Below are 17,728 nucleotides of genomic sequence, written 5' to 3'. Positions count from 1 at the left end.
GGCCTGGAACTCATGGTGTAGACCAGGCTGTCCTCCAGCTGAAGAAATCTGCCTGCCTCCCGAATCCTGTGACTAAAGGCCTCCACCACCATATCCCCCCCTGTAGTGAGGTAGTCCTTCTGTAGCACTGACCACGCCCATTGGGGGGTGGAGAGATGGGCCCCCACCACCAAAGACAGAGTCCCTATGTTATGTAGCTCAGGCTGGTCTCAAACTCAGAGATTCACCCAGCTCTACCTCTCAAGTACTGGGATTAAGGGCACATACCACCATGACAAGCCTTTTGTTTTTGTTTTTACTTTTTTGAGACAAGAAGGAAAAAAAAAAAAAAACCCAAACAAGCAAAAACCAAACACTGAGAAGGCAGAAGCAGGTGGATCTCAGAGTTCAAGGCCAGCCTGGTCTACAGTGCAAGTTCCAGGACAGCCAGGGCTATATAGAAAAATCCTTGCTCAGAAAGAGACAGACAGACAAAGAGACACAAAGAGGTGAAGAAACTGGTTGAACTGCCCACCCAGGATAACCTTGAGTTTGTTCTGTACTATGGGCATGTCTTGAACTTGCCATATTCCTGCCTCAGCCTCCTAAATACCTGCAATCACAGGTCTGCACTACCTCTATGACCCACTGTCTTCTTAAAAGGCTTCTTAAAAGGAAGCAGACAGGTTGGATACAATCACCCACACTCAGGAGTCAGAGGCAAGGTGACAGGATGATCTTTGTGGGTTTGATGCCAACCTGGTCTACAGAGTTTCAGGCCAACCAGGCCTACATAGTAAGATCCTATCTTGAGACGAAAAAAGGGAGACAGAGGAGGCAGATGACAGTTGTGAATGTCCTGTGAGTTGACAGCAGGTGACAGGATCGTATAGGCTAATCTTGATGGAGGAGAAGATCTACATAGATTGAACTGCTGGGGGTGGGTCATCAGAAGTGACTGTATTTTATGAGATCTAGAAGGTGCATGTATAGACAAGTTGTATCACCTACTGGGGGCTCAATACTCCTCCTAGTTTCCAGCCCGATATTACAGTGAGGCCGACAATGGTTTCATATGGGAGAATTTTATAGTACCCGTGACAATCCCAGCTGATAGACAGTGTGAAGGATCCTTCTAGACTCTGAGAAATCTCACCCCACTCCATCTCCAAAACTCAGGGTCACTCCTGCACTGGTCTAAGGATCCATCTGAGTTGATTTATTTGGTGGTCTGTCTTGCTGGGTCTGTGGGGCCATCAGATGTTTCCGTCTGGCTCCCTGAGGACATGAGAAGATGCTATTGAAGGTTCCTTTGTATTGGTCTGGGTAGGTCTGTAGAGCTGTAAGAGCTGTAAGTCCAATAGTGGCCCATCCTTTGGAAGATGATTCTCTGATCCACTCTCAACTTCATTCCCAGTCCCTGTGCAGGATCGGAGTTCAGAGGTGACGCTTCATGTGCAAGGCTAAGTGGTCAGAACGTGCAAAAGCTCGTGGGCAGAGTCTGCAGCAGAAGGGTCGCTGGCCAGTGTGCTTCCGGTAGTGACGTGTCAGTTCGTCAGAGCGAGCGAACCTCCAGTCGCAGCCATCCCAGGAGCAGGCATAAGGCTTTTCTCCTGAAGGACAGAAAGTTGTGAGTACCACCGTCCAAACGGTCCAGTTCCGATTTGCACACTTGATGAGCTGGAGCCGGGCCTAAGGTTACTTATCTAGCTCATAGTTTAAGAAGGGCACACAGTCCTGCCCTCTGTGATCCTGACCCTTCTCTGTACCTGCCTGCAGTCCTGAGGTTTCCTCATTTCCGATCTCCTATGCCACTTCCTATGCGCTAGTTCCCTGCCTGAGACCTTTGGCTGCGCCGTCATTCTCTGGTCTCAGTGTCCCCCCATGCACTAGCAGAGCCTCATGTCCAGTCTTGCTCTTGAACTTGGTCCGAGCCCTGAAGTTCACCCCAGTGTCCAAAGCCCTGATGACCCTCTCCCGGTTATGTACCTGGTGCGGGCCAAGCCGCATTTGGGAAGCCCCGGCTTGTGTCCTCTATCAGTTGCCAGTGAAACTAATTCTACCTCCAGATTCCAGACACTTCCAACCGGAATAAGCACGTGAATACTGGCTCCATCCTGACTTCTTGCATTCCAAGCTTGTACCCTCCAGGGGGTCGCCCCTCTAGTTCTTCCCCTTCTGCTATTCTCATCCTGCTTCCTGCTCCTCTGACCATCTCTAACCCAGGTCTTACACATCAGCCTTTAACTTCGAAGCCCCCCCCCCGAAATGCTCCCCAGGTTTTCTGTCCACACCCATTTTACTATTTATTATTTTTGAGATAGGATATTACTATGTAGTTCTGGCCGCTGGAATTCGCTAAAATAGATTAGGTTAGTCTACAAGTCATTTATACCCACCTGCCTCCTGAGTCCTGGGATTCTCCGGGCCCCATTTGTGTCTAGAATTGCCCCTATAGTTTCTCCAGTGTCAGGGGCCCATTTCAGGCCTCCAGCTCTGGGGCCGCCTTTAGCCACGCCTCTGACCACCCTCTTGCCCCTCCCTTCGCCCCGCTTCCGGCTCCTGTGTGCCCCACCCGCTTCGCTCCGCCCTTACCTGTGTGCGTGCGCAGATGCGCCTTCAGATGCGAGCTCTTGGTGTAGCTCTTTCCGCAGCCCTCGTGCCCGCAGGTGTGTGCCGCTTGCCTCTTTCGTGCCAAAGCTCTCCGGCTGCGCTTGGGCGGCGCGGCTCCCGGGGACAAGCCTGTGTCTCCTGCGAGCGCGGTGGCCCCGAGTTCTGTGCCCACCGCACCGGGTCCCAGACAATTCAGGAAGGAAGGGGGCGCGGCGGGGCCAGCAGAAGGCGCCGTGAGCCCGCGAAAGAGCTGAAAATGCCCTTGGTACTGTGGCGCGGGGTAGAGCGCGGGGTATCCCGGCAGCAGCCCATAGGGGGCGCTAGGGGCCGCGGGCACCGCGAGCCCGGCCCGCGGGAAGAAACCGCTTGCCGAGCCCGCTCGCGAATCGGAGAATGCTGGCTGCGCCTTGGGCGCAGATCCCGGGGCCAGGGCAGGGGCCACGAAGGGCTCAGGGGCTGGGGCTCGCGGGACGGAGTGCGCCCAGCCCGCGTGCTCCTCGGAGCCCAAAGGCCCGGCCACCAACCCTGGGCCACCTGCATAGGCGCCCAGAGCCTCGGGCGGCGCGTACTGTGCCACCGGGCCCCCGCTGGGCCCCAGAGCACAGGTCTGGGGAGTGCCTGGCGGCTCGAGACCTGGGAAGTTGGTAAGGAAAAGATCCGGACTCCAGGCACCGGTCACGTCTCTTTCATCGTCCTCGTCCTCTCCAGGAAGGGCCTGCGATTTCAGACTCACGTGAAGGGATGACCCCGTGAGATCAGGGGGACCCGGGCCCAAATCCTGTGTCTCGTCGGAGCGCCACCACTGCGGGAGGGAGCGCACTGCTTGAATGGTGGGCACCCGGTACCTGGCCCTGATGCAGTCCCGGCTGGAAACACCGTTGGGACAAGTTGGTTGAGGGAGCTGAGCGTCTGTCACTTCCCCCACACTGTTTCCCTAACCCCCTTCTCAGCTCCAGACAAGCCCTTTAGGTCTGGTTAAAGACAGATAAGACACCACGAACAGTGTTCAGAATGGGGGAAGGGGTTGCAGAGTTCAGAATGGAAGGCAAGGAGTCAGTTTGACTACATTCCCCCCACCCCCGGCCCTTCTCTACCTTTCCTCATCTCCCAACAACATTGCACCTCAAAGCCTGAACATCCCAGGACACCTCTATCTGGGACTTAGTCTCTCAGAGTCTAGACTCTTAAGGTATTGAGCTCAGAACTCGGCTTCCTATTACAGAAATAGGCCTCACCTTGAGCTCAGACCCCTAGAACATTATCCTAAACCAGGTTCAGACTCCCCCCCCCCCGTGAAAAAAACCCTGAGCAAGGAGGAGTCTTAGAAGCAATCCCCAAGCGCTAAGCCCTAGGTCACAGCAAGACCACCGCGCCCCACTGGCCCACCTTGAGGAAGTCCTCCTGGATGTCCAGGAACTGGCCCGGGGTGGAGAGTGTACTGATGGAGGGCAAGACAGTCTCAGCTGCGGCCATGGCTGGCTGGTGTGCACCTTGGGCCTCTTCTGCCTCTTCTGCCTCATGGGCAGTGAGGCTTGGAGGGCTCCTGTCTGCCCTCCTCTGATTGGCTGTCTTGTCTGATAAGACACAGGCAAGGCAGGGGAATGGTGGTGATATGTGTGTGTCACTTTCAAGGGGACAGACCTCACCTTGGCCTATTTGGGAACTGGTCCCTGAAAACCAGTCCTGTGTGTAAATTAAGTCAGAAGTCAAGGGATAGGGGCTCCATGGTATTGGGGTTCAGGTGAACAGTGGGGCCTGATACCCACCCACCCCCACTTCCACCGCCCTACTATTCCCCACCTCGAGAACGGAGAGGCCTCCTTGGTCTGGTGTCAAGCTTTTCTCCTTGGAAGAAGGATGGACTTCTTGGGAAAGGTCTTTGGGCCTCTTTGGGCCTCATCTGGGGAACTGCTCCCCTTTACCCTCCCCAGCAAACTGCACCAACGGTGCTAGTGGCGGGACTTGGCACCAACTCTCTTTCAGGCATTATCAGACAAACCAGATGTTTTAGGCTGCTATCAGGTAAGGGGCCCAGGACAGCCATAGCTCTGTCCCTCGCTGAGCAGAAAGCTGGGGGTTGAGGCCACAAACTATCTTGGCTTTGAATTGCCTGAATTATGTTGGGGTATGAGCCATTTAGCAAGAGGGAGCCCCTCAAATCAGCCCAGCCCTGGACACTGGGGACCCTCACTGGACACCGTGAAGCTGAAGGGAATGGTTATAAACCAGGCAGTGTGGAGGTCTCTGAGTAGGACAGAGCCGTTAGATGGAGCCACAGCCAGTATGCCCTTCAGTCCTGACTGGGCCCGGCTGCTGGTTGGTTTGTGGCCCCCATGGGAGAGGGCCTGCTATTCCCATACTTCCACTCTGGTGCCACGTGAGTCAGGGTAGGGAAACGGAGTGTCTCTTACATCACATGGCCACATGTATACCACCATTGCTTGGTATCCACAGGGGACAGCAAATCCACTATAGAAAATGACACCTAGCCAGACATGGTGGTGCATACCTTTAATCCCAGCACTCCTGGGGCAAAGGCTTCTCTCTGAGTTGGAGGTCAACCTGGTCTACAGAGCTAGTTCCAAGGCTACACAGAGAAACCCTGTCTTAAAAACCAATAATAATAAATAAAAACAAACACATATTGCAGAGTCTACACACATCCATTTATATGCTTTATGTTATTATGTTTTAGAAAGGCCTCGTGTCCTAGGTCTCTGTTGTAGTGCACAATACTTGGTACACAGCATTTATTATCATCCTCAAGCTTGGACCTTGGTACATTCCTTCACAGAGGGAGGGAACTCTACTATCTGGGGTGAGTGAGTACTTGTTCACTTCTCAGGAAAATTTCACATAACAAACTCACTATGTAGCCAGGCTGACCTAGAACTTGTGATCCCGTCTGAGCCTCCTGACATAGTAAGTGCCACCACACCCTGCTTTCCCATACACCTGTAATCATCTGCAGATTAATTAGAACACTCAACATACTGTAGGTGTTAGGTAAATGGTTGTTATGTTGGTGTTGGTTTTGCCTAGCAATCACAATCCAGTGAGCCTGCAGACAGAATTCATAATGACAATGACTGTTGATGAGGCTATCACACAGCTATGCAGTTCCACTTATACTTTGGTCACACCAAGCAGACTCATGAGAATTCTCAATATGGTGTCACTACAATTATTAAAGTCACAACCTCACCAAACACAGAGATGGCCTCAGACACAAAAATAAACATGAGGGTTTCAGATATGGCTCAGTTAACAGAGTGGTTGCACCTTGTGGAATATTCCTTTACATAGTGTGTAAATATGTGGTGCTGTGATTGGTTTAGTAAAGAAAATGCTGGGAAGGAGAAGGGTGGAGTCTGGAGTCACCAACAGACCAGAGAGAAACAAGATGGGCATGCTGTACTGAGAAAAGGTACCGAGCAACATGGCAATGCATAGATAAGAAGTATGCATTAACATAAATGTAAGAGTTAGCTAGTAACATGCCTGAGCTATTGACCAAGCATTTATAATTAATATAAGCTTTTTTGGGAGCTGCTGGTGGGACAGAAACTTACACCTACAGCTGGCAACAATGAAGGCCTGATTTTGTGTTCAGTACTGAGTAAATTGAGCATGTAATCCTAGCACACAGGAGATGGCCACAGGAGGATCAGAAGCTGAAGGTCATCCTCAGCTACATAGTGAGTTCAAGGCCAACCTGGGATGTATGAGACTCTTAAGAACATACAAACAAAAAACCCAGCCATGCCACCCCTAGGTCTATATCCCACATAATAACAAGCCTTCAAGCAAATGCTCATGTACAAGTGTTCACAGCAGCACTGTTCAGCCACCAGGAGCAAGAGATGGTCTGAATGTCCAGGGACAGGTGAATGGCAGGCAGAATGCTCCTGTACACAGGGAGTAGTATCCAGTAATAAAAAAGAATGGAGTAGTCGAGCAGTGGTGGCTCACACCTTTAATCCCAGTGCTTGGGAGGCAGAGGCAGGCTGATCTCTGAGTTTGAGTCCAGCCTGGTCTACAGAGCGAGTTCCAGGGCAGGCTCCAAAGCAATACAGAGAAATCCTGTCTCAACCCCCCCCCAAAAAAAAGAGTATTGATTCATATAACAGGGACCTGGGGTCTACAGAGCAAGTTCCAGGATAGTCAGGGCTACGCAGAGAAAAGCTGTCTGAAAAAAACAAAAAATACAAATGACCTTAATTTCAGAGCTCTAGTGACCACATGGTGCAAGTTAAGACCAGTGCCAGGGAGCTGGAGACAGGAACATCCCTGGAGCTCATTGCATAGCCAACCTCGCCAGTCAGTGAGTCCAGTGTCAGCCCCATGCTAAGAAAATAAGGTAAAGAAATGTAAGGGAGAGACAGTCAACCTTGACCTCGTGCTGCATACATATGTACAGACACATGCCACAAAGATCAATGCAATAACATGAGTAAACCTGAGAACAACATGCTAAAGGACGGGGAAAGTCAGCCATGGAAGGTTACGTATTGTATTATTTCCTTTATATACAGTAACACCCAGAACAGGCCATCAGAACTAACAGTGCTTCTCAGAGGACAGGGCAGGAGAGCCTGCTAATGGGGACAAAGTCTCATTTGGCCATGAGAGGCTGTGTCAAAAAGAAAAGATTTTCATATTACAGGTCTCACGGTTTCTATTGCTGTGAAGAGACACCATGACCATGGCAACTCTTTTAAGAGAAAATATTTAATTGTGGTGGCTCATAACGGTTTAGTCCATTATCGTCATGGTATGACATGTTACTAGAGCAGAAGCTGAGAGTTCTTATATTTTGACTCACAGACAACAGAAAGTGGTTGGTCTCATTGGGCATGACTTGAGCATAATGAGCCCTCAAAGCCTGCCTCCACAGTGACACACTTCCTCCAACAAGACACCTACTCCAACAAGGTCACACTTCCGAATAGTGCCATTCCTTGGGGGGGGGGTACATTTTCTTTCAAACCACCACATTACAAAGATAGCAGTAAACTTCCGTCCAGGAAACTGGTTGCAATGGGAGTTTCTTCTACAAAGATTGATTGGGTGTGTGCAGTACTGGGGATCAAGTTCAAGGCCGAAAGTGGGCTATACAAGCACATTACCATGGAACTCAGATGCATCTGGAGAAGTTTCTAGAAAGGACAGCAGTCTCCTGACTTAGCACAGGCACTTCATATGCATCTTTTGCCTGTAAGGTGAGGCAAGAGAATGAGAATGTGGGTCCAAGGCCCTTGGGAGCAGGTGGCTGAGAAAGACAATAGATTTCCCAGAGTGGCAAGGCCTGAGACTTAATTTGGGATTTCTGATTTGTTCACTGTTGGGCCTTAATACCCAAGGTGATGGTGGCACATGCCTTTAGTTTTAGCACAGAGGCAGGCGAAACTCTGAGTTTGAGGCCAGCCAGGTATACAGAACGAATTCCAGAACAGCTAGGACTGTTACACAGAGAAACCCTGTCTAAAAAAAAAAAAAAAAAAAGTATATGCCAGAACCCAAACCAAGGTATCAATCACAGTCTAGCAGTTAAGTTCTCTTGGTTTTTATTCTAAGTCAGATGGTGACAGTGGCTTTTCATCATTGACTGGGAGCTGGCCTCACAGTCTTTTGGGATTGACTGGTTTTGAAAGAATTCCCACAAAGAAAGTGGTAAGAGGGGGGTGGTTGTGAAGCCCAAGGCCATCAAGTTGTAAGACTAACGTGGGTCTTGTGATATAAAATTTCCTAGGTGAAGATTTACAGCCCTTAGGGGGCTAGTGAGGTCACTATCTTAGAGCCTGATCTATTGCTGTGCAGAGACACCAAGGTAGTTCTTTCAAACGAAAGCATTTGACTGCGGGCTGCCTTGCAGTTTCAGAGGCTTAGTCTATCATCATCATGGTAGGAACTGACATGGTAGCTGAGAGAGATACATCCTGATCCATAGGTTGAGAGAGAGACTCTAGGCCTGTCATGGGCTTTTGAAACCTCAAAACCCACCCCCAGTGACACACCTCCTCCAGTGAGGCCACACTTCCTAAGCCGTATAATTCTTTCAAATAGACCCACCCTCTGGTGGCATTCAAATATAAGAGCCTGTGGGGGGCTGTTCTTATTGAAGCCACACAGTACCTTTGATAGGCTAAGTTTTGTTATATACCCCAGGGCATAGTCAGCTTCACAGGAATCAGGGAGTGGTAGAGGTCAAGAGCTGCAGGATAAGGGAGGCGAGCAAATAAAGAACTATACAGAGTCTCAGAAAACCCAGGGTAATCATGGAATATCTGCTGGATGGAGCAAGCTTACAAATGTTTATTTTGCTGCTAAGGATGAGAAGGTTCCAGAAAAGGGAGAGTTAGGGGAACACTAGGCCCCAGGCATCTGGGGATCTACAAACCAGTACTCACACTCAGACAGATTCTACTCTACCAAGAGCCCTACAGTAGCTTGGGGCACAGCTCAACAGTAGAGTGCTAGTCTGGATCCATTGGTGGAAAGGCACCAGGGGCCATGGCTCAGCCGTAGAGCACTAGACTGCGTGTGTGGCCGTGTGTGTGGCCTTGGATTCTCTCCAAAAACCACAAGGTTGTCAGCAGGGTTCCTCGGGGGCATAGTGGGGACAAGAAGAAGCTTGGCTTGGGAGTTAGGACTCCAGTATGGTGTCTGCTTGGCACTTGGCCATGGAGGGCCATGCAGGAAGGCCCTCTTGTTTTCTGGGCTTTGCTTTCTTACTTGTCAACAGGAGGTAAAGGCAGATGTGTAACTCAGATACAGGGTTGGGAGATCTCATCATCACAGATTGAAAGTATAAGTGTTTCAGCTGGTAGGAGAAGAGTATCCTGGCAGATGAGAGCCAAGGAACACCACAAAGTCACACCACACAACAAACCGCACACAAGACACTTACTGAGAAAGATACAAGAGGGTGGCCGCCTCTGCTTAGGCAAGAAGCAGCCAAGAACTGAGTAGGAGGGAGGCTTATATAGGGTTTCTTGGGGCAGAGTTTTCTATGGTGGGGATTGGTGGAATTTTAAGTCCCAAGCTTGGAGCAAGCTCAAGGATTGGGGTGTTTTGAGCTCAGGGGGTTTTCAAAACCAGGAAGTGAGCTCAGACTTTTTACCCCACAGACAGGTACATCACAAGGGACCTACTGATGCCACACTGTAATCCTAGCACTCAGGAGGCAGAGGCAGGCAGAGCTGCATGGTGATCTCAAAAAACTAAAACAAGCAAAAACTAACCAGTGGCATATCACAAACTGCCCATAGAACATTCCGGTTGTTCATTTAGAGTACAAACATCCTACTAGGTCCACTGCACACAGACCAGAACATATAGATGACTACAGAGACACGCCATACAGACACAATGACATTACAGGGAATAGGTACACAGCTGTTGTCTAGCAGTTTCCTCCCAGGCTAAAACCTTCCATTTTGAAGGAACTTAAAGAACAGGATTGTGAAAAAAGAGGTGAAACAACAGGATATTTTAGGACAGGATTTTTAGGGGTAAATTGAAATTCTCCATCAGTCAAGAAGATTCTTAAGATAGTAAATAACTCAAAACAACTTCAGGAAGCTCCTGAAACTGACCAGACTTACTCTTTTTCCATTCCCCAAGCTTATATAAGCAGTAAGGGTGGTTGAGAGACATACCCAGACAAGCAGAGCTGCCTATAAAAGGCTCAGACTAGTGGTATCACCCGGAAAGGACCCTGCTTTCTGTTGAACTGCCTGTACGTTGTGCAGCTTTCCGGTTTTTGTTAGTTGTCACCCATGTTAGGGTGGGCTGTTTTTGTTTTTGTTTTGTTCGGTTTTTCAAGGAAGGGTCTATCTGTGTAACAGTCCTTGCTGTCCTGGAACTCACTCTGTTGCTGGCCTTGGACTCACTGAGGTCCACCTGCCTCTGCCTCCCATGGGCCACCATGATACCTGGAACTTTGTTGATGTAGCTGTGTTTGAGTCATTTGTGATTTTGTATGTAATCCTTCACCAGTACTCCAGTAATATCAATAAAAGTCATTGGTCTACCAAACTGAACTTTGGTGGAATCTATACTTTGTTACATGGTTGGTTCCCCATATGGGCTGAGCAGACATTTGTTTTTATGTTCCCAGGAATTAACACAAGTAGGAAAATGAAACAGTCTCCTTGAGTTGCAACTTTTGCTGGAAGGAGGCAATGTGAGGATAAACATTGTAGGGTGTGTGCTTTAAACATGACCTATAGAAGAAAGGCGAGAACTCATGGGTCTAATAAAATATCCAAGTCAATCAGTTTAGCCACCCACACAGCCTTAGGGCCAGCCCCTCCTAACCCAAGGGATACTACTTTGGCTTCCACTGCAGTTAGGGTTTCTTTCCTTCTGGACTTTTAGTCTTTTGTCTGCCAGGAAAAGATCTCAGCATCATTTAGACAAACACCAGCATCCCATTACCACAGGATCCAGTCAAATGATCACAAAGGGTGTAGCTCAGTGGCAGACCATGTATGTGCTTAGTATGGACAGGTCTGGTCTTGGGTTTGATGTTGGGGTTTGAAACAATGTTATATGAAGATATAATGAAATTGGAAAGTGGGCATGGAGATGTACACTGCTGATATTTTTCAAGAAGGAATTTGGAATGCCAAAAAATGTGGGAAAAGACAGGAATGCCTGAGAATTTCCTCAATCTCTAGAAAATAGAGTAAATTATATTCTCACACCTCAGATGTTTTTCTGAATTCAAATAACATTGTTGTGCTGTATAGAACCTTGAACATGCTGTCTGTGAACAGGCTTCTCTGCTGAACTATATAAACTTTTAACTCTGTTATCAAAGGAGCCTTAATAATACAAATGGGCCTTGTCAGCTGGGCATGGTGGCTCATGCCTTTAGCCTTTAATCCCAGCACTTGGGAGACAGAGGCAGGCAGTTTGAGAACAGCCTGATCTACAAAGTGAGTTCCAGAACAGGCTCCAGAGTTTCACAGAGAAACCCTGTCTTGAAAAACAAAAAACAGCAACAACAACAAAATGAGCCTTGTCCTTCAAACTGCACCTAAGTGCTCTGTGACCTTGATGATGCTGGCTTCCTACTTCAGTTCTTCTGGCATTAATAAGAGTGAGGAGCCAGGCAGTGGTGGCACACACCTTTAATCCCAGTACTTGGGATGCAGAGGCAGGCATATCTCTGTGAGTTCGAGGCCAGCCTGGTCTACAGAGCAAGTTCCAGGACAGGCTCCAAAGCAATACAGAGAAACCCTGACTTGAAAAACCAAAATAAATAAATAAATAAATAAATAAATAAATAAATAAATAAATATAAAAGAGAAAGAGTGAGTAACAACAACAACAACAAAAACTAAAACAAAAATTTCCAAAGATATTTCCCATCCCCAAATATAAAACCACCAAGTAGAACTCCATGCTCAGAACTGTCAGATACAGAGTAACAGATGATACAAGCTTACAATGAATTATGTAGACCAGAAACCATCAAGAGTGCTGGAGGCAAGCCTGGAATGGTGGCATGATGGCAAACGCTTTTCTTTCTTTTTTGAGACAGGGTTTCTCTGTGGGCCAGGCTGGCCTCAAATTCACAGAGTTCCACCTGTCTCTGACTCCTGAGATTAAAGGTGTGTTTCACCACCACTGGGCTGGAAATTAAAACTTTTGAGGCCAACCTGGGCTACAAAGTAAATTCCAGGTTGGCCAGAGCAATTTAGTGAGACTGATGCAATCTAGGGGGTCTCAAAATGTTTGTTTTCCCTGCCAGTTAAATAATTAAAAGGCAGGGGAAATTGAGGGCAATGTTGGTAAACTGAGGACACCATCATTCCAGACCCAGGTGCTCCTGCAGCCTGTCTGTCCTCCATGAGTCAGCAGCAGTGGCCACATTATCACCGGCTGCCAAATTCCACACATGGACTGTTGTCTGAGCCAAGTCTTCTCCTTATGCTCATGCACCATGCCCTTTGTACAGCCTGCATCTTCTCAGCAGGCTGCTTTTCCATCTCTGCTCAGAGGCGGCCTCTTGTATACCCTCCACCCCACACATCTCTTGTTTGAGGTCTGTTGAAATGTGTAATTTTGTAACATTTCTTGGCTCATTGATTCACACATCCACACAAGAATAGATGTCGTGACTCATAGGCTATCCTGGTACCTACCTTCCCCTTTGGGGTCTAAGCTGCTCTGGGATCCTATCGACTCACTTTCCGGCTCTCCAATGCTGGGTGCCCCATCTACCAGTGGCAGTTGGTTAAGTTTACCCTTTGGTCTGTGTAACAGTTCCCTAAATCCAAGGGAGTGACCATCCAGCATCCGGCATCCCCTTGTATTCTTTGAGGCAGAGGTATTCCCACCAGCAGTCCTTAAGGCGACAACTGACCCTCTTCACTAACCTGCTTTTGACCCTTTTCCTTGAGTGAGGCTTCACTTTGTTTTGTTGAGACAAGGTTTCTTTATGTAACAGCTCTGGCAGTCCTAGAACTCATTCTGTAGACCAGGCTGCTGGTCTCAAACTCACAGAGATCCCCCTGCCTCTGCCTCCCTAGTGCTAGGATTACAGGTGTGCACCATGGCTGCTCTCTCTCTCTCTCTCTCTCTCTCTCTCTCTCTCTCTCTCTCTCTCTCTCTCTCTCTCTCTCTCTCTCTAGCATGGTTTTACCTTTTGGCTTCACTCCTGTACCAGCCATGAGTCTCCTCAGGCTGTTAGTTCAGACCCCTGTTGAGTGTGATGACAACCCACTGAATGGCTTGTGTCTTCCTGTTTAGTCCTCTGTGAGTCCTGAGGAGGCCCTGGACTTCAGACCTAGGACCGACTTCTCTTCCTCACCCACGGGAATGGTGTCATCCACGCCTTCTGGCTCCCTTGGGATGCCTCTTAGAGAACTTCCAACCTCTCCACCTAGGTCCCTTAGGTAACCAATCCAAATGGCTGTCCAGCAGCACCCCAAATCTCAACATTATTAGTGACCTCCACAACACTGCCAGCAACTGGGGAAATGGAGGTTGCCTATGCCCAAGCTTTCTCTTATCTTCGCTCCAAGCCTTCCCTCTGTGCTTCCTGTTCCCCCACCCAGCTCCTAGCTATGAAGTTGGAACCAGAGGAAGCCTCCACTATTCTCGCTCCTGCTAAGGAGCCTCCCCTCCCCCCCCCAGCCCACAATTCCTTCTCTGGTTCCTTCAGTCTCCTCTCCTCTCTCCCCAGCAACAGGCTGCTCTAACCATCCCACCCTGCACCCTCTTTCACCCCACAAGCGCCCTCCACCCTCCCCCGCCCCTTCTCTTACTTCCTCCACCTCCCTCACACAGCTTCTGATCTCCCTTGGCGGGAGACTGCCTGGGTGGACAGCCCGGTCAAAGTACATGTCTCCTTTTCATTAAGTGACCTCCCTCAAATAGAGAAAAACCCGGAGTCCTACATCTCTAACCCATCTAGGTTCATTAAAGAATTCCAATCCATCACCCAGTCCTATCGCCTCACCTTCCACAACACGCATGATTCTAACTAACAACCGACTTTCCCAAGGAGTGCAGGCAGGCTTGAGTACAGGCTAGGTTAGATGCAGATGAGCTCCATCTAAGGCAGCACACCTGGCTGGAGCAGAGGTGGTCCGCAACCATCAGTCTCCTCTCCTCCCTCTCCAGTGACAGGCTGCTCCAACATTTCACCTTAGTGAGAAGGGATCTTCTAGCTAAAGTAAGAGCCTCTATTTCCTTCGTTCCCCCCCCCCATTTGCTTGACCTCAAGCTCACCTTGCTGCCTAAACTGCCGGTTCCAACATTCTATTTCTTTTACCAACCTCCCAGGTGGCCCCCAAGTCTGGGATACCCAAGACCCCTGTGTTGCCAAATACCATTCTCCTGTCATCACCCCACTACAGGACCCACCCTCAAACCAGAGCCTGGGGGACTTACTCCTAAGAAAAAAGCTACTCCATCTCATTTTCCCCCTTTAACATCCTTAACTTGCAGTTAAAAAACACACTGGGGCCCTCCACCTGGTTTTAGGTCTCCAGCTCATCAGCTCTGCAGTGGTCCCTTCTCCATCCTGTCTGTAGCTAACCCTTATACACTCCTTTCCAGTAGCCCCTCAAGGACCTCCCATTTCTTGGCCCTGGGCATCCTTAAGGATGCCTTTTCTCTACTGCCCTAGACACCCAGTCACAAAACATCTTTGCCTTCAGCTGGACGGACCCTGATGCCCACCTCTCTACTCACTTTGCTGGTCCTACCCCAGAAGTTCAGGATAGCCTGCATCTATTTGGCCAGGCCTGCCTGGCCTCTGATCTACTCTTTTTGTCTCTCTCCAAATCTAAACTTACACAACATATAGGTGATCTCCTCTGTAGTCCATCTCTCCAATTCCTTGCCCAGTTGGAGCTATAGAGTCTCACTAAGGTCCAACTGCCCACCACTCAGGCCACCTACTGGGGACTAACCATGACCCCAACCCAGTCCATCTTGGTCCTCTCTACTAAAGAGGAGAGTTTAGCATTCCTAGGAAAAGCTGGCTTTTTATACTTCTGGATCTCCCTCCCTTCCCCTCCTTGCCTGCCCCTTGTATGAAGCAGTCCTTGACCCCTGACATGAACCCCTTTCTCACACCGTTACCAAGCCCTTTCAGAAGATCCAACAGGCCCTACTCCAGGTCCTGGCACTCCATCACCCAGGCCTAATCTGTCCCTTCTCCCACTATCTAACATATAAAGTGGGTTATGTCCTTGGGGTCCTAGACCACCAATTGAGACCTTCTTGGTGCCCATCTGCTTCTGGCTCCTAAGTACTGGGATTAAAGGTGTGTGCCACCATTGCCCAGCCTCTATGGGTAGATGGTGTGGCTAGCTTTGCACCCTGATCTTCAGGCAAGCTTTATTTGTTAGATCATAAACAAAATATCACCACAACCCTCAATTCTCAACAAATTCCATCCTGTCTACACCAGCTCTTTCATCCTTGAACTTGTTGAGCCAGTTCATCAGCAGGGATCCTGTTAGTGAACGACAAAATTTAGGGGGCCTTAGTTTTAAGCTGTCAGGCTTTTGTCTCAGGTCAGAAGGTTGAGGCCACTTGGAAATTTACCACCTTTAGTACCTAGCCTTGGCCCCTCTCCCTATCTGCCTACCAGGGAGTTTCTTAAGACCCTGATTTAAAGCCAGGCAGTGATGGCACATTGCCTTTATTCCCAGAACACAGGAGGCAGACCCAGGAGGATCTCTGTGAGTTCGAGGCCAGCCTGGTCTACAGAGTGAGTGCCAGGACAGGCTCCAAAACTACACACAAAAAAACCTCTGTCTCAAAAAACAAAACAAAACAAACAAACAAACAAACAAACAAAAAAGAACAAAGCAAAAGACCCTGATTTAAGCCACATGCCTTTAATCCCAGCACTTGGAAAACAGAGGCAGGTGGATCTCTAATTTGAGGCCAGCCTGGTCTACAAATCAAGTTCCAGGAGAGTTAGGGCTACACACAGAAACCCTGTCTCAACCTCCTTTCCCCCCACAAAAGAGAGAGACAAAAACAAAAATGAAAAACAAGAGGAGAAACTGGGTGTGGTAGTATTGACTAAGAATTTCAGTACTTGAAAGTAGCAATGAGAGGGTCAGTTCAAGATCATTTGTCTCAGTAGTATTTAAGTTATGTAGGGCCTACAGGGTGGTGGTGATGCATGTCTTTAGTCCAGGCACTCTGGAAGCAGAGGCAGGCGGATCTCTGTAAGTTCGAGACCAGCCTGGTCTACAAGAGCTAGTTTCAGGGCAGCCTCCAAAGCCACAGAGAAACCCTGTTTCAAAAAAAAAAAAAACAAAAAAAACAAAAAAACAAACAAACAAACAAAAAAAGATATGTGGGGCATTGGTTAAGAGCACTGGCTTTCTTTTTCTAGAGGAGTGTATTCTATTCCCAGCACACAAATGGCATCTCACAACTCCAGGGGATCCTAAACCCTCACAAAGACATATGCAGGCAAAAGATCAATCAATGCATATAAAAATGAATTATTAAAAAGATATGGAATTGGCATTTCAAGGTCATCCTCTACTACCTACCAAGTTTGAAGAACAATTTAGCAGGGCTTAAAAGACTATTTAAAAATGAACAAACAAAAAAACACAAACTGAGCCTGTGATCTGCCATCCCCAAGAGGCTAAGGACTATGGGAAGTTCAAGGCCATCAGGGTGACTCAAGGAGGTGTGATAGTTAACATTACATTTAAAATTTAGACAGTATGCTTGAGAGACCAAAAAGCAAAAAATATCTCTAACATGTAAGCCACTCACTTGCAGGTTGTACCCTATTGGCCCACTTCCCTTTTCCTTAGATATGAAGACTATTCTTAAATTGACTGACATTGACTGTTCTAGCAAGATAGCTGGTCATAAGACTAACTGCTATTTTGGCTTTTGTAATCAAAGTTGCTTATTCTGCTAAAAAGACAATTAGGACAACTGTAAGACATATATGTTAAAATTAGAGCCTGTCTACATGTAGACAGTATACATGTAATATGGTTTTTGCCTTACTAAGCCTTGGGCTGATGTGGCTAGGGGCTGTATCTTGGGAGCATTCTTGGACACCGGTACCAAAAAAAAAAAATCTCTTTTTATTAAACTTTATTTATGGCCATAGTAAACCTCTGAGCAACCCTACACCCATAACAGTGTCATAACAGGCCCTGTGTCAAAGGGACCTGCCCGAGTAAGAGCATTTGTCACCAAGGATCAGGGGCTAGAGAGATCGCTCAGTGGTTAAGACCACTGGCTGTTCTTCAAGAGGACCTGGGTTCAGTTCCCAGTACTCACATAGCAGCTCACAATTGTCTGTGACTCCAGTTCCAGGAGACTCTATACCCTCACCCTCACACAGAAGCACATGCAATAAAAATAAATAAATCATTAAAAAAAAAAAAAAAGATCCAAGGATCACCAGGACGGTGGGAAAAGAGAACCTTTACCCTCTTCCACTTGGGAGCTGTGGCATACACTAGGCTCTCTCTCTCTCTCTCTCTCTCTCTCTCTCTCTCTCTCTCTCTCTCTCTCTCTCTCTCTGGGCAATTGTGTATTCTCTCTCTCTCCTTCACTGGGCAACTTTCACTGGCACACAGTGTTCTCTCTCTCTCTCACACACACACTAATAGATAAA

At 48.3% G+C, this 17,728-nt stretch overlaps 1 protein-coding gene across 1 annotated transcript; it reads right to left on the bottom strand.

Moving 5' to 3' along the window:
* Positions 1-801: 801 nt before the first annotated feature.
* Klf1 (KLF transcription factor 1) lies at positions 802-4,086 on the bottom strand. Its single transcript, XM_051194992.1, has 3 exons — positions 3,979-4,086; positions 2,575-3,394; positions 802-1,592 (listed from the first exon to the last, which is right to left on the bottom strand). Exons 1-3 carry the CDS (start codon positions 4,063-4,065, stop codon positions 1,417-1,419), a joined length of 1,083 nt encoding a protein of 360 aa, XP_051050949.1. The 5' UTR covers positions 4,066-4,086; the 3' UTR covers positions 802-1,416.
* Positions 4,087-17,728: the final 13,642 nt, after the last annotated feature.

The sequence above is a fragment of the Phodopus roborovskii genome, unplaced genomic scaffold (genome assembly GCF_943737965.1).
Source record: "Phodopus roborovskii unplaced genomic scaffold, PHOROB, whole genome shotgun sequence".
Taxonomy (NCBI): Eukaryota; Metazoa; Chordata; class Mammalia; order Rodentia; family Cricetidae; genus Phodopus; species Phodopus roborovskii.
Note: the sequence above shows the minus strand (reverse complement) of the source record. Positions and strands in the feature narration are given on the sequence as shown.

What these genes read in the sequence shown, in the direction of transcription:
- Klf1 (XM_051194992.1), bottom strand. Translation starts at nt 4,065, where the DNA reads ATGGCCGCAGCTGAGACTGTCTTGCCCTCCATCAGTACACTCTCCACC. An exon ending in TCCAGGAGGACTTCCTCAAG is followed by an intron (nt 3,395 to 3,978) that starts GTGGGCCAGTGG and finishes TCCCTCCCGCAG; the next exon opens with TGGTGGCGCTCCGACGAGAC. An exon ending in GCATCTGCGCACGCACACAG is followed by an intron (nt 1,593 to 2,574) that starts GTAAGGGCGGAG and finishes TCTGTCCTTCAG; the next exon opens with GAGAAAAGCCTTATGCCTGC.